Genomic DNA, 14,504 nt, shown 5'->3' on the forward strand with positions numbered 1-14,504 from the left:
CTCGTGCTGCGTCTCATGCACTTAAACCACTTCCATGGCTCCTTCCCTAAAACCTACTTTTCTCTTGGTCTTTTCTGAACAGAACCTTTAAATTCCAACAGTAAACATCCAAGTGCTCAGTTGTGCCACTCAAAGTCCACTTGTACCATCTGATACGTGACCCCACCAGCTCGTTACTTCCTTATGGCCGTCTGTTATATTTCCACAAAGTGACTAAAGCCGAGAAGGAATTGTGGAGTTTGGACAAATCCTTGATAAAATAGTACCCCACAGAGATTTAGAATGTAATTTTTGAATGAAAATTAAAAGGATGCCGAGGTGAAGGATGATGCAGGAGCATATTATGTGACCTAACGGGGATGGAGACAATTAGACAAAGTTAAAAGATGTTCAGAAGTTTCGATCAACGGGATCCTGTGATAAGATGGATAGAAGAGCAAGGGGGGAAGGAGAAATCTAAAGGAACTGCCATGTTTCTGACAGTGGCAAGCAGATGCATGGTGATGCCACTTCACTCAGCTAGGGAATACTGGTAGGAGATCAATTTCAGAGGCTGCGTAATGAGTTCCATTTTGGACATATTATATATGAGGTGCTTATGAGATATCTTCATATGGGGCCTGGGGTCCAGAGCTCAGGTCTGATCTAGGGCTGTAAATCTGAGTCTCATTCACACCAACAGATTGCAATAAAGGCCACAGGAGTTAATGGAATTACTAGTAGAGAGAAAGAAGAAAGGTTAGGACCAGAAGTGTAAGGATCTCCATGCAGTGATTGTTCTGAGGAGAAGCCCACTGAATGAGACCGAAGGAGTCTCCTGGAAGACTGGGGGAAACCCATGTCATGTTACGGAAGTTAAGGGAAGAGTTCCAAGAAGGACTATCGACAGGTGCAAATGTCTAGAGATCAAGAGGAACTTGAAGCAAATTCATTGGATTTAGTGATTTTAGTAACCTTGGCCAGGCCGAATTTCGAGACATGAGAATGGTGCAGTACTCCCCTTTCAAAAGAAAGAAAACAAAAGTGAGACATGAGAAAGGTGCAGTAGTCCCCCTTCATCCACAGTTTTGCTTTCTGAGGCTTCAGTAATCCAAAGTCAACTGTGGTCTGAAAATAGACTGATATAGTACAGTAGGATGTTTTGAGAGACCACATTCACATAATTTTATTATAGTATATTGTTATAATCATTTTATTTTATTATTAGTTATCGGTGTTGATCTCTTACTGTGCCTAATTTATAAATTAAACTTTACCATAGGTATGTGTGTATAGGAAAAACACAGGGTTTGGCATGATCTGTGGTATCAGGGATCCACTGGGAGTCTTGGAACACACCCCTTGTGGATAAGGAGGCTACTGCATGAGGAAAGGGAGACAGAGAGTATAGACAACTCATCCAAGAGATTTGACTGTGAAGGGGAGAAGAACAATAGAGCAATAACTGAAGGTTATTAAGAAGTGAAAGGGTCTTACATCCTTTTAAAGATGGTTACAATTGAGCATGTTAGCTCAATGTTTACTCAGGCTTATTTGCTCCTTGTTGACTCCCGGCTTGGAGCCAGTAGGAAGGTTAACATTTACAAGGAAGAGAGAATAACAATGGCTTAAGACTCTAGAGAAGGCAGAAGGATCTGGAATCCAGACCACCATGAATGTCTGGAAACTCGCAGTTGCTCTTAGTTGAAATCCAAGTCCATTGGCAATATTGCACCTCAATGAACTCTCTGGGTCTCCTCTGGCGGATAGATTTTTGTCATTACTGAGATGTTTATTAATTCTCTTTTCTATTCATTTTCTATTGCTGCTGTGACAAATTATCACAAGATTAGTAGGTTGAAACAACACAAATTTTATTATCTTATAGTTCTAGAGACCCAAAGTCCAAAACAGGTATGAGAGCTAAAATGAGCTAAAATCAAGGTATCAAAGGGCTGTGTTGCTTTTATCAGTTGTTTTTTTTTTTTTGTTTTTTTGCCTTTTCCAGCTTCACAGGCAGCACTGTGGCATCTTCAGATACTTCTCTCCAGCTCTGACCCTACCTCCCCCGCACCACCTCTGTGATTGCATTGGGTCCACCCAGATAATCTGGGACAATCTCACCATCTCAAGACCCTTATCTTAATCACATTTGCAGTCTCTTTTGTCCTCTAAGGTGACATTCACTTCGCTTTGGGGACATCTTTGGGGGGAGGTATTGTTTCGGCCATCTTTGTGGACATGGCTGGAGGAGGGTCGCCACTCTGCCTGCACACTTCCCTGTTTTTAAAGTGCTCTGGCAAGCTTGCGGAGGATTATAGGTGAAGCCCTCAGAGCTTCCTCTGCTTGATGTTTTACACAAGTAAAAACAAATCTCAGCAATGTCACTCTCAAGTGATAGAGTGGTCACCACTTAGAGAATTTGTTCTGAGAGTTATGTGAATAACCCACTTTGATGGTACCAGTAGCAGCTGATTTCTTCATTTTTAGTATTCAGGGAAAAATAAATGAACAACCCAAATAAATTCTGTGTGACCCTTCAGTTGCAATAGTACTTTTTGCAGTTTATTGTGCCTCATGCACAGATTTCTTAACTCCGGCCAGGAGGCACTGACTCCAGACCTAGCACAGGGGCCAGGGAGCTGGCAAAGCTCACTGGCACCATCATCGTCATCCCAGGGCTAACCACAAGAAAGAAAATGAGGGACGGGTGAGGAAAAAAATAACAGAAGGGGCTGTTTGTTGCAAGGTATAGGTTGTCACTCAAAGTTTTGCACACAAAAATGACAGTATCCAGGTGTCCTGTCATCAGGGACATTTACTAGCAAAGTCAAATCAGCTAAATCAAAATTGCTTCACCCTCTCTCCACAAAGGCCAGTCCTCTGAATAATTTAAACAAGCAGGCCAGGCACGGAAGCTCACGCCTGTAATCCCAGCACTCTGGGAGGCTGAGGCAGGCGGATTGCTTGAGGTCAGGAGTTCGAAACCAGCCTGAGCAAGAGTGAGACCCCGTCTCGACTATAAATAGAGAGAAATTAATTGGCCAACTAATATATATAGAAAAAGTTAGCCGGGCATGGTGGCGCATGCCTGTAGTCCCAGCTACTCGGGAGGCTGAGGCAGGAGGATTGCTTGAGCCCAGGAGTCTGAGGTTGCTGTGAGCTAGGCTGATGCCACGGCACTCACTCTAGCCTGGGCAACAAAGCAAGATTCTGTCTCAAAAAAATAAATAAAAATAAAAAAACAAGCAAAATCCTGATAAACAGAAACAATGGATTCTTAATCCCATCATTCTCAAGGGGAAAAAATAATTTTCATTGTCATTATTACATAATGACCCTGCCAATACCATTATTACTACAACATCATTCCATTTGTCCATGCCACACAACACCAGTCCTCTTATCAGCCTCCTTAGATATGTGTGCTGACTGCAAGCAAGCTCCAAGAATAACTCTCTGGGTTCAGAAGGGGATTCATTTCCTCCCCAGGCGTTGGTGCTGATGCTGGTAAATTTCTCTGGAAGCTAAGGAGGCACTGTGGTTCCACCCATGGTGTGATCTCTCTCCTCTGCCTCTGGCCCACCCTCTCTTTCCCACTCACCCCTCATGGGAAGGAAAAGAGAGACTCCTCTGCAGACCAGCTTGTGAGGAAATGGATCTATTCATCCACTGAAACAGAAACAGAAGCAAAACAAAAACAAACCCCCAAACACTCATCATTTTCTCTGGATGTTTCAGAGAAAATTAAGCCAAGTTAGAACGGCAAGATGTTGCTAGGATGTAAGCTAATTAAATGGGGGAGAAGGGGGGTTTGGATGACCATGGATGCATTCAGCCAGCTAGTAACATTGAAAGGCAGAGCCTTGCCAAGTAGCCAGTGCAACAAATAGGATAGATGTGGCTGCTCCGTGCTCCAGCTGTGCATATGCAGCCTTGTCAAGAAGAGGCTTGCCTGGAGGTGTCTGTCCTACCTTTTAGAATTTAGCCAAAAGCTTGGTTCACTGTGCCTCTTGCAAGTCCGTAGAAATTCAGTTGTGAAAACCTGGCTGATCATCAGAATTACCTGTGAAGTTTTATAAAATTATAGACTCCCAGGCACCTTGCTAGATCCACTCAAGAAGAATTTCAGAGATGAGGTCTTGTATTCTCCATATTAACAAAGCTTCCCAGGTGCCAGGTTTGGGGAATCATTTTTGTAGCTTATAGAATCTAAATCCCAGATCTGGAAGAGGACTAGTTGATCCCCCAGACAAACTTTTCCATTTTCTATCAAAAAACAAAACAGAAAAAACCTCAGAGACATTACATGCACTGTTGTGCAATGACAACAGTTTATTATTATTTTTTAAATGCAGTAGTGAAAAGCATTGTTTGAAAAAATGTGTCTAGGGAGGAAAGTTAGGGTCCATCCTTTTCTTCTTCTTTTTTGTTTTTTTGTTTATTTTATAAGATGACATATATTGTCCATGCCCCCATCTCCCCTCGAGTAAGAGCCTCAAGCGTGTCCATCCCCCAAACGTTGCACATCTTACTCGTTGTGGTTGTATATACATCCTAATGATACAATAATGGAAAGCTTTGGACAGGCCCTTTCTATGGTGATTCATTTATTCACTTTACAAATGAATAGCTGCTCTATTCCAAGCACTATTTGGGGTGCAGGGGATACAGTAGTGAACAAAACAATCAAAAAGCTCTTCCTTTGTGAAGTACGATCGTCTAGGCAGAGGATTAGCAAACGCAAAGGCCCCAGAGTAGGAATATGCCTGGTCTGTTAAAAGAGCCGTGAGGCTCGTGGAGACGGAGCGGAGCAGATGCTCCACTAACTGTGGAGAGAAGAAGAGGCGAGACAGGAGGTGTGTCAGGGAGGTATAGGGGCCCAGGTCACACAGGGCCCCTTGAAGGTCAGTGTAAGCACTTGGGTGTTTCCTCTACGTGGGATGAAAGGTCATTGGAGGATTTAACAAGAGCGTCATGACCTAACTTAAATGTTAATGAGACCTCTCTGTCCAGAGCTGAAACCAGACTAAAGTAGCTGAAGCAGAGTGCCCAGATGAGAAGCTACTGCCATGCTCCCGCCTGTGCTGGGCGAGAGAGGACACCATCTAAATAAATGCTGAGCAGGGCCCCTGGGTGAGCACCTGCCTCAGAGTGAGCTTCAGCAGGAAGATAGGATCCGCGGTTCCCGGTCTGCTGGGCTCTCACGCCTCGCACTGCAAGAGGATCCACCTGCCTCCCCAGTGGAGCCAGCACTAGCGGTTAGAGATGCGTGCTTTCATTCTGCACAGTCCCGAAACACTAAACAAGTCCTCAAAGTGTCCTCATCAGCCAGGCCCCTCACTCTGGTTCTGGGGACTGGTGCAGTGCTAGGGTCTGAATGTCTGTGGCTGTCAAAATGCACGTGTCAAAATCTTATCTCCAGGGTGATGTTACCAAAAGGTGAGGGCTTTTGGAGGTGACGAGGTCATGAGCAGGCTGCAGAAGCCGACATCACTAGCAGAGCCTTCGTGCATGGATTGGCGCCCTTACATTAGTAGAAGAAGCTGAGGGAGCCTGTTGGCTTTTCCACCACGTGTGGACGCAGCCGGAGGCCCTCGCTGAACACCGACCGGCTGCCACCTTAATCTTGGGACTTCCCAGGCTGCAGAACTGTGAGCATGAATGCCTGTTGTGCATGAATTACCCGTCGGTGGCACACTGCAGCAGCCTGGGCAGACGGAGACGCTGACAACGACTGCCCCCTGTGCCGCCTCTCTTGCCCGTGCCGATCCCGTTTTCCCTTTCGCCAGGTGTCCAACGGCCTCTGTCCACCGTTCCTGGAGCGCTGCCCACGGCGTCAGGTGGCCCTTCTGTCAGGGCTCCCACTGGGTGACTGTCCCTCCTACAGCACATACCAAACAGATCTTTGCAGGCTCTTAGATTTGGGCCTGCTGTTAGGTAAAGACATATTCCCTCCAGTCAGCCATTGCACCTCAAATTGTCCCTCTAAAACATAATCCTATTATAAGACTATTTTTCAGTATGATATCAAAAATTCCTAGCAATGGAGGAATATGGGAAAAAAGAAAAAAAATTCCCATCAAATGTCATGCTACATTTTAATTTTCTTAGTTGGCCAAACCTGTTTGCTATTCAGATCTATTCTTATAATGCTGCTTGTTTTTTCCAAATCAATTAACATATGTCAACATCAGATGTATTGTGAGTGCTCACAGCCTTGGCGCAAGGGTGCTGAAACGCCTTTGCAGTCAGACATTTGGTGCTATAGAGACTGCTTTCTTGGTACAAATCAAAACATTACAGGAGGAGGATGGAGAAAACTTCAAGCTATAAGACTAATCTGATTTTTAATAGGTAAAATATTTGTACCCAAAGAATACAAAACATTCAATCAATCATTTGCTTCAGAGAATTGCCATTCCCTAACGGTCGCTGTGAAAGGCCAGAGAAGGCTGGAAAGCTTGGGAGGTTGTCGCTGTTGTTCTGCTTGTTTCTTACATTGACATGGGAAGGGTATATTTATGAAGATGTGCCAGTTTGCAAGTCGCAGTGTGGCCAGAGATGACGCAGTCTGCGGACACACGCGCCAGCCCTCAGGGGCGCCGGCCGTGAGTCAGAGCAGGGCTGGCGTGGTCTTTGGTCCTGGGTGGCTCTGGTGGAATGAGGTGTTTAATCACCTCACCGGTAAGAGTCTTTCTTGTTGAGCAAATACTTGGCAGCCTCCTCATTAGCCTGAAAGGCAGAGAGAAAAGTAAACTGTCAGGAGTGAGCACCCATCGGAGGCGTTGGTTAGGCCAACCCCGAACGCTGTCTGGAGCCTGGCTCAGAGGGCCTCTTCCCTGCCCCACTGTGGGGCTGCAGGAGCCAGCATCGCGTCTTAGTCATTCTCTTGGGTCCCAATCATTAATTACTGATGAATGAGTGTACAGAAAATGACTATGGAGGATACTTATAATCTGGCTGGGAACAACTGTTAGAGGTATTTGAATCAGAAACTAGATCAGGCCGGGCGCTGTGGCTCACGCCTGTAATCCTAGCTCTTGGGAGGCCGAGGCGGGCGGATTGCTCAAGGTCAGGAGTTCAAAACCAGCCTGAGCAAGAGCGAGACCCCGTCTCTACTATAAACAGAAAGAAATTAATTGGCCAACTGATATATATATATAAAAAAAAAAAATTAGCCGGGCATAGTGGCGCATGCCTGTAGTCCCAGCTACTCGGGAGGCTGAGGCAGAAGGATCACTCGAGCCCAGGAGTTTGAGGTTGCTGTGAGCTAGGCTGACGCCACGGCACTCACTCTAGCCTGGACAACAAAGTAAGACTCTGTCTCAAAAAAAAAAAAAAAAAAAGAAAAAAGAAACTAGATCAGTGGCTCTCAGCATTTCTCTTTTTAATGCATGCTTTTTTGGTGGCACCAGTAAAAGGATCTAATGGGGAACATGCCTCTTTAGAAAGAAGTATTTAGAAAATCTTTAAAAAGTCTTCCTGCCATTCACTGGGTTACATTTCAGTCCTGTATCTGTTTACAGAAAACTATTAACTTCCTGGAGTCATGAAGCAATGTTTCCACCTGTTCTAGCTCTTTTGACCTAATATGACACCACACCTTCTTTGATTAGCAACAAGCCATGCCCCACTGTGCTCCCAGTCTGTCTGTGGAAGTTTTCCATCCATCAGATCTCCCCATAACAGTGTGCAGCCGCAGTGATGACAAAATGCAGATTTTACTCATTGATTACAGTTTAACAGCCAACCTATGAAGAGCTTTAGGGACACCAGTGTCTGAGAACCACTAGCTTAGAAAATCATCGTAGAGATGTTTCAGAAATAGTTCCTGTACTGGGTGGCAGGCGAGAGACCAGAGAGCCCCCCACACACATTCCAATTCTCAGTTTCTAAGCTTCAGCTACAATGACCTCTGCTGGTACCTATTTACTTATTATTAGTCATTTTTGACGTAATGCTCATGTGGCACTTCACTAAAAGCATGAAGATTTTGAGGGTGTGACGAATGGGAAGCTAGAAATGGCCAAAGACAAATGTCACAACTTCTTCTAGACCTGTGGTCTTTCGAGGCTGACATAGAAAAGTGACAGAGCTTGTCCAGTCCCAGGCAGAAATCTACTGTCTCCACTCTTTCTAAATTTTTCAAACTCTGTTCAACTTCCACCACCCTCTCCTGTCACCTTTTTGCCATAACCCTAAACCCTCATCCTCACTCCTGCCTCATTTCTGTCTCAAGCAAAGGCAGAAGGAGGGAAATGACAAAAACGGTGAGTGCTTGTGAGAACCTCCGCAGTCGTGGCGAGAGTGATGAGCTCATACCGACTGTGGAGAATCAGGTTTGTCCCCTCTCTCACACGCATGATAGAGCCTTTCCTGTTGCAATCTCTGGGTCACCTGGAGTGTCTGGGTGTGGAGTTGAGGCTGAGATTATCTGGTCAGATAACAGCACCGCCAGGCTTCAGGCAGCATGGCCTGGGCGCACGCCCTTCCTGTCACAGACGAGGGAGCCTGGGCGCGGAGAGAAGCAGGCTGGTTAGTGGTGGAGCCCGGGAACTCGCTGGGCTCACCTCGGACACTCTCCAATACAAATAGGAAGTGACGCTCTTGGAGTTCTCTACTTTGTTGAAGATTTTTAAAACATTCTGTTAGTTGTAATGTCTTTAGAAATGGAACAAAAATGTTGTGTAGAAAATTGTCTAATAGTAAAATATATTTGTATGGGAAATTCCCTCTTTTGGTGTCCATCACCTTTAGTTTGTCTCCCTACAGCATTTTCACTTCATACATGAAGACAGTACAGTGAGAATCCAAGCTCTTGTGCCAGCTCTCATTTTTTCAGCTTCATGTTCCTGCTCTACTCTTTTTCCAATTGTCTTCTTCCTGTGCTCTGGACTGAACCATGTGCCCCGAAAATTCATGTGTTGCAACCCTAATCCCCAATGTGCTCACATCGGGGGCCTGCGGGAAGTAATTAGGCTAAGATAAGGTCATAAGAGTGGGGCCTTAATGGTGGAGTTAGTGCCCTTATCAGAAGAGACACGAGAGAGTGTTGGTCTCTCTCTCATAGCCATGTGGGGGTGCAGCAAGAAGCCAGCCCTGAAAGAGTCCTCACTGCCGCCTGCCATCCTGACGCCCGGAGCTGGGACTTCCAGCCTCCAGAACTATAAGAAATAAATTTCTGTTGTTTAATTTACCTAGTCTATGGTGTTTTGTTATAGCAGCTTGAGCACACTAAGACACCTGCTTCCCCTCCTCTCCTTTTCCTTTTCTTTCTACCTTCTTCCTCTATCATTCTCTTCCAGACAGAGGTAGCAAGCCCAGCGACTGTGATTGCCTGTGTATGCCACCTGCTGCCTTTTTTGCCACTTTATCACTAGGTGAACAACGTATTCTACCTATACTTCATTATCCACACAAAAAAAACTTGTTGACCAGTTTGACCAGAAGTGGTATGAAAATCCTTCATTTTATAAATTGGTTCAAAATAACTTCTTCTGAAAGCAGAGGAAAGACTGGGGAGAGAAGAGGTGGAAGGAGAGGTCAAAGAGAACAGAGATGGCAGACAGGCACGTCTGAGGAGAGAGGATCCCAGTGCCCCAACCCTGTGCCTCGCCAAGGCCCCTGTCCCCTGCCGTGCCGCATCTCCATTCCTCCTCAGTGTCTTCCCACAGCCACCTTGCAATTTTCAACTAGCTACATTTGAAAAATGTAAAAATAAATGAATGAAACTATTTTCAAAATATATTTTAACACAATATATCCAAAATGTCATTTTAATACATAAGCAATGTAAAAAAATTAATGATATTTCACATATTTTTTTATTTCGGCATATGATGGGTGTACAGATTTTAAGGTTTCAATAAATGCCCTTTCCCTCCTCCCCCTAAAAGTCTGAGTCTCCAGCATGACCATCCCCCAGACAGTGCACATATCACTCATTATGTATGTATATACCCACCCACCCCCTGCCCAATACCCTATTACTATAGTACCTATGTGTCCACTTAGCTTCTGCTCATTTAATACCAGTTTGCTGGTGAGTATATGTGGTGCTTGTTTTTCCATTCTTGGGATACTTCACTTAGTAGTATGGGTTCCAGCTCTAACCCGGAAAATATAAGATGTGCTATATCACCATTGTTTCTTAAAGCTGAATAGTACTCCATGGTATACATATACTACATTTTATTAATCCATTCTTGGATTGATGGGCACTTGGGCTGCTTCCACAGTGTTGCAATTATGAATTGTGCTGCTATGAACATTCGGGTGCAGGTGTCTTTTTTGTAGAGTGTCATTGGATCTTTTGGGTAGATGCCCAGTAATGGGATTGCTGGATCAAATGGTAGATTCACTTGTATCGCTTTAAGGTATCTCCAAATTGCTTTCCACACAGGTTGAACTAGTTTGCAGTCCCACCAGCAGTGTGGGAGTGTTCCTATCTCTCTGCATCCACGCCAGCATTTGTTGTTCGGGGTCTTTTTGTTAAAGGCCATTCTCACTGGAGTTAAGTGATATCTCATTGTGGTTTTGATTTGCATTTCTCTGATGATTAGAGATGTTGAGCATTTTTTTCATATGTCTGTTGGCCATTCTTCTGTCTTCTTTAGAAAAGTTTCTGTTCAAGTCCTTTGCACATTTTTAAATAGGGTTATTTGATTTTTTTTCTTGCTGATTTTCGTAAGTTCTAAGTATATTCTAGTTATCAACCCCTTATCGGATACGTAGGATGCAAAAATTTTCTCCCACTCTGTAGGTTGTCTGTTTACTCTCATGACTGTTTCTTTGGCTGTGCAGAAGCTTTTTAGTTTGATCATGTCCCATTTATTTATTTTTGTTGCTGCTTTGATTGCCTTTGAGGACTTCTTCATAAACTCTTTGCCTAGGCAGATGTCTAGGAGAGTGTTTCCAACATTTTCCTCTAGAATTCTAATAGTTTCATACCTTAGATTTAAGTCTGTTATCCAGTGTGAGTTGATTTTTGTGAGAGGTGAAAGGAGTGGGTCCTGCTTTAGCCTTCTACAAGTGGCTATCCAGTTTTCCCAGCACCATTTATTGAAAAGGGATCCTTTTCCCCAGCATATGTTTTTGTCTGCTTTGTCAAAGATTAGATGGCTATATGAGGATGGTTTTATATCAGGATTCTCAGTTCTGTTCCATTGGTCAATATTCCTATTTTTATGCCAATACCAGATTGTTTTAATTACTACAGCTTTGTAGTATAGTTTGATATCTGGCATATTAATACCTTCCATTTTGTTTTTGTTGCTTAGAATTGCTTTTGATATTCAGGGTCTTTATTTCACATTTTTTAAACTAAATCTTCCAAATCAAATATGTATTTTATACTTATAGCAATCTCAATTCAGACTAGTGACATTCAATTGCTTAATGGTCACATGTGGCTAGTGGCTACCATATTGGACAGTACAGCTCTGGCCATATGGAAGGAAAGGTGAGACCCTGGCATGTCACATAGCAGATGAGGAGGGTCTCCTGCCATATGGCCTCTCTCCGGGTCTGGAAAGCTCAGGTGTATTGCAAAGACAATGAACTAAATGTTCCTTCGAAATTTGAGATTTTTTTCATTGGTCTTATCTAACCTATAAAAGCTGCCCAAACCAACAAATATCTCCTTAAATATGATTAGAACTTTAAATACTGGAATAAAAATTCAAAATAAACATTTTTCCATGGATTCTTACAATTTAATAAATAACTGATAATAATTTCTAAGAGCAGAGAATAGCCTGATCTCTCCTCTGATCACTTTGTGGAGCCAAAAGCATCCTGCCGACGGCAGTCTGGCGCTCCAGCGTCCGCGGAGTGCTCTCCTGGGAACTGACGGCTGCCAGTGAACTCCGTTTGCTGGGAAGAGGGTGTTTCCTGTGTGCGTGCACTGCCACGCCAAACTGCCCACCTTCAGCAGGCGTGTGGGCACCCGCGGTAGCAGGCACAGCAGGTACCCAGAGCTGACAGTCATGGTTCTCTCAGGTACAGCTGTGGGATTTGTTTTCACTGGGGATTGCATGTGTGCTGGATTATTGATCGCTTCGAGTACAGCAATCAACGGTAGAGACCACAGGTCAGGCTCATTCGTACATTTTTAGAGCCATTATTCCTGAAATGATACCCAAGCCCTTGACATCTCTACTATTTATACCTAAGTCTGCCTTTTATATGCTCCGATAAATGTAATGATGGAAATTTCAGGAGTGGCCGGGAGGACGCTGCTGCTAACGGCTGGCCAGACGGGGTTTGCTTTGAGGAGCTCAGCTGTCTGAGGGGCCAGTGAGGTTTGTTCTCAAGGACTCCCTATCGCTTATGGAGCCTCTCTCTCCCTCCTTTCTCAGGCCTTTATTCTTATTTGAGGGGTTAGCTGATAGAAATTGATAATGTTTCCATGTCCAAGAGGTATTTGTGACTTTATTAAGAAATGCTGAGAAGCTGTCAGACCCTAAAAGAAATGAATCTTATGGACAATACCATGCTAATAGAGTTTTCCTGAATCACTTCAACTTACACCCCTGCCAACTCTAAAGCTGACTCAGGTTAAGAAATTAGTCTTTTCTCATCATCACTTTCCAGAAAGGGCAAAGACAACCTATTTTTTTTTTTTTTTTGAGACAGAGTCTCACTTTGTTGCCCAGGCTAGAGTGAGTGCCGTGGCGTCAGCCTGGCTCACAGCAACCTCAATCTCCAGGGCTCAGCGATCCTACTGCCTCAGCCTCCCGAGTAGCTGGGACTACAGGCATGCGCCACCATGCCCGGCTAATTTTTTGTATATATATTTTTAGTTGGTCAATTAATTTCTTTCTATTTTTGGTAGAGACGGGGTCTCGCTCAGGCTGGTTTCGAACTCCTGACCTTGAATGATCCGCCCGCCTCAGCCTCCCAAAGTGCTAGGATTACAGGCGTGAGCCACCACGCCCGGCCTTATTTTTTTTTTTTAATCGAATTAAAATTCAAATTGAAGTGTAATTCTACTTGATGTAGCTCTTGTGAAAGATTCTTAAGGGAAGGAATAACATGAAACTTGGGATGACTGTTGTTTGTAGATTGGATTTTCAAGGACAGCTCATTCCCATGGTTAATTGGAAGTTAAATGTGTATAAAAAAGAGTTGGCAGGGCTGACTCTCCTTATTCTCAAGAGAGTTCCAAGTTCTTTTTTCATGAGCACCCAGAATCTTTCCCCTCGCTGGGTCCAGATTTTATTCTCAGGGTATCTAACCAGATGATGTAACATCCGCGCTCTCTTTTAAGAACGTGAGAAATGAATCTTTTGTGTCTTTCCTCTCTTTGAGTTCTGGGAAATCCAATTAAAACTTCTCAGGCTTTCCTTTTCTTGTTTGCTTTAGAAGACAACTTGATGGAAGAGTTCTGTGGAGATCTCCCACCTGTGGAAGAAGGTGATAGAAACATTAGCCTGATTATGGAGTTGTCAACCCAGGTTTCCCTTCAGACTGAGAAGATCACTCAGCTGGAAGAAGTTTTAGAGGAAAAGGAAAGGAAGATTCAGCAGCTGGAAGCTGAGCGGAGACTCTGTCCTTCCCAAGAGGTCAAGGACCTTCCAGAATGTTTACAAGAAACCCTAAGAAGCATCACTCCTGCAGTCTCTGATGAGGATTTGTAAAGATTACCAATAAGAGAATAATAAAAGTTTATTAAGTGTCATCAAGGTAAAGTCCAGAATCCAGGTAGTCTCCTCACTGGCAAAGTTCAAGTTCATTCATGGGTTTGAATGTATCCTTTAATGTTCGTATTGGAAAGAAACAAAACAAAGGAAGTGTCCAGAAGCAAACACTGAATGTCTTCCCATTAGATAGCAGTCGTCACGACAGTCACACAGCTGTAGAATACTGTTTTTAGACACTCCTGATAACAGCTGGGGAGAGAGGAGCACAATCTAGACAGTGAAAGAATTTAGCATCATCCTCTTAACAGACAGAGGCTTGTCACGGCAGGGAGAGGACCTGCGCAGCTCTGTTGTGAACAGAAAGGTGTCGTGGAGGGCCACCTTCAAACCCAACAATGTTAGGGGACTAGAGAGCAGAGTCTTTGCCCGCAGAGAAACGGCCGTGAGGTCTGTCCTTTCATGTCCTCAGGAGTCTATTTTTATGGCATGCATTTTATTAACATTAGCGAGGATAGAAAGGAAACAAAACTAAAGCAATAAAAATATAAAGAATCAGAGCTAGGGTCCTTTGGGAAAAGTGTCCTGGTACAGCATCTCCCTGGGAAAACACACAAAACTGCTTTTTTTCCCTTAGCAGTGAGACTAAGACCAAAGCAAAATACACCCTCTGTTATGACTGTGCCAGTGAGCTGTGAACAGCACAAAGGACTGGCAGGAAAACTGGAGAATGGGCAATGGAAAGCTACCCGCAATTAATGGAATAGAAGGAATCGTCTCATGTTCCTCTCCCACCCATCCTCCTCAAATGAAATGTTTCCCACTCACAGGCAGCAGGTAGGCACTAACTGTGAGGAAGACTTTAGTCCTTACTTCTCACTG

At 44.1% G+C, this 14,504-nt stretch overlaps 1 protein-coding gene across 2 annotated transcripts in view; it reads left to right on the forward strand.

Annotated features, from left to right (window-relative positions):
• Nucleotides 1-13,673, forward strand: part of CCDC192 (coiled-coil domain containing 192) — a 203,096-nt gene extending 189,423 nt beyond the window's left edge. For both annotated transcript variants that reach the window (XM_012740354.2, XM_012740352.2), the window contains one exon: nt 13,348-13,673. In XM_012740354.2, the coding sequence (XP_012595808.1) occupies nt 13,348-13,622 (275 nt within the window). In that variant the 3' untranslated portion in view covers nt 13,623-13,673. The remainder of the gene's footprint in view (nt 1-13,347) is intronic.
• The last annotated feature ends 831 nt before the right edge of the window (nt 13,674-14,504 follow it).

The sequence above is a fragment of the Microcebus murinus genome, chromosome 11 (assembly GCF_040939455.1).
Source record: "Microcebus murinus isolate Inina chromosome 11, M.murinus_Inina_mat1.0, whole genome shotgun sequence".
NCBI lineage: Eukaryota > Metazoa > Chordata > Mammalia > Primates > Cheirogaleidae > Microcebus > Microcebus murinus.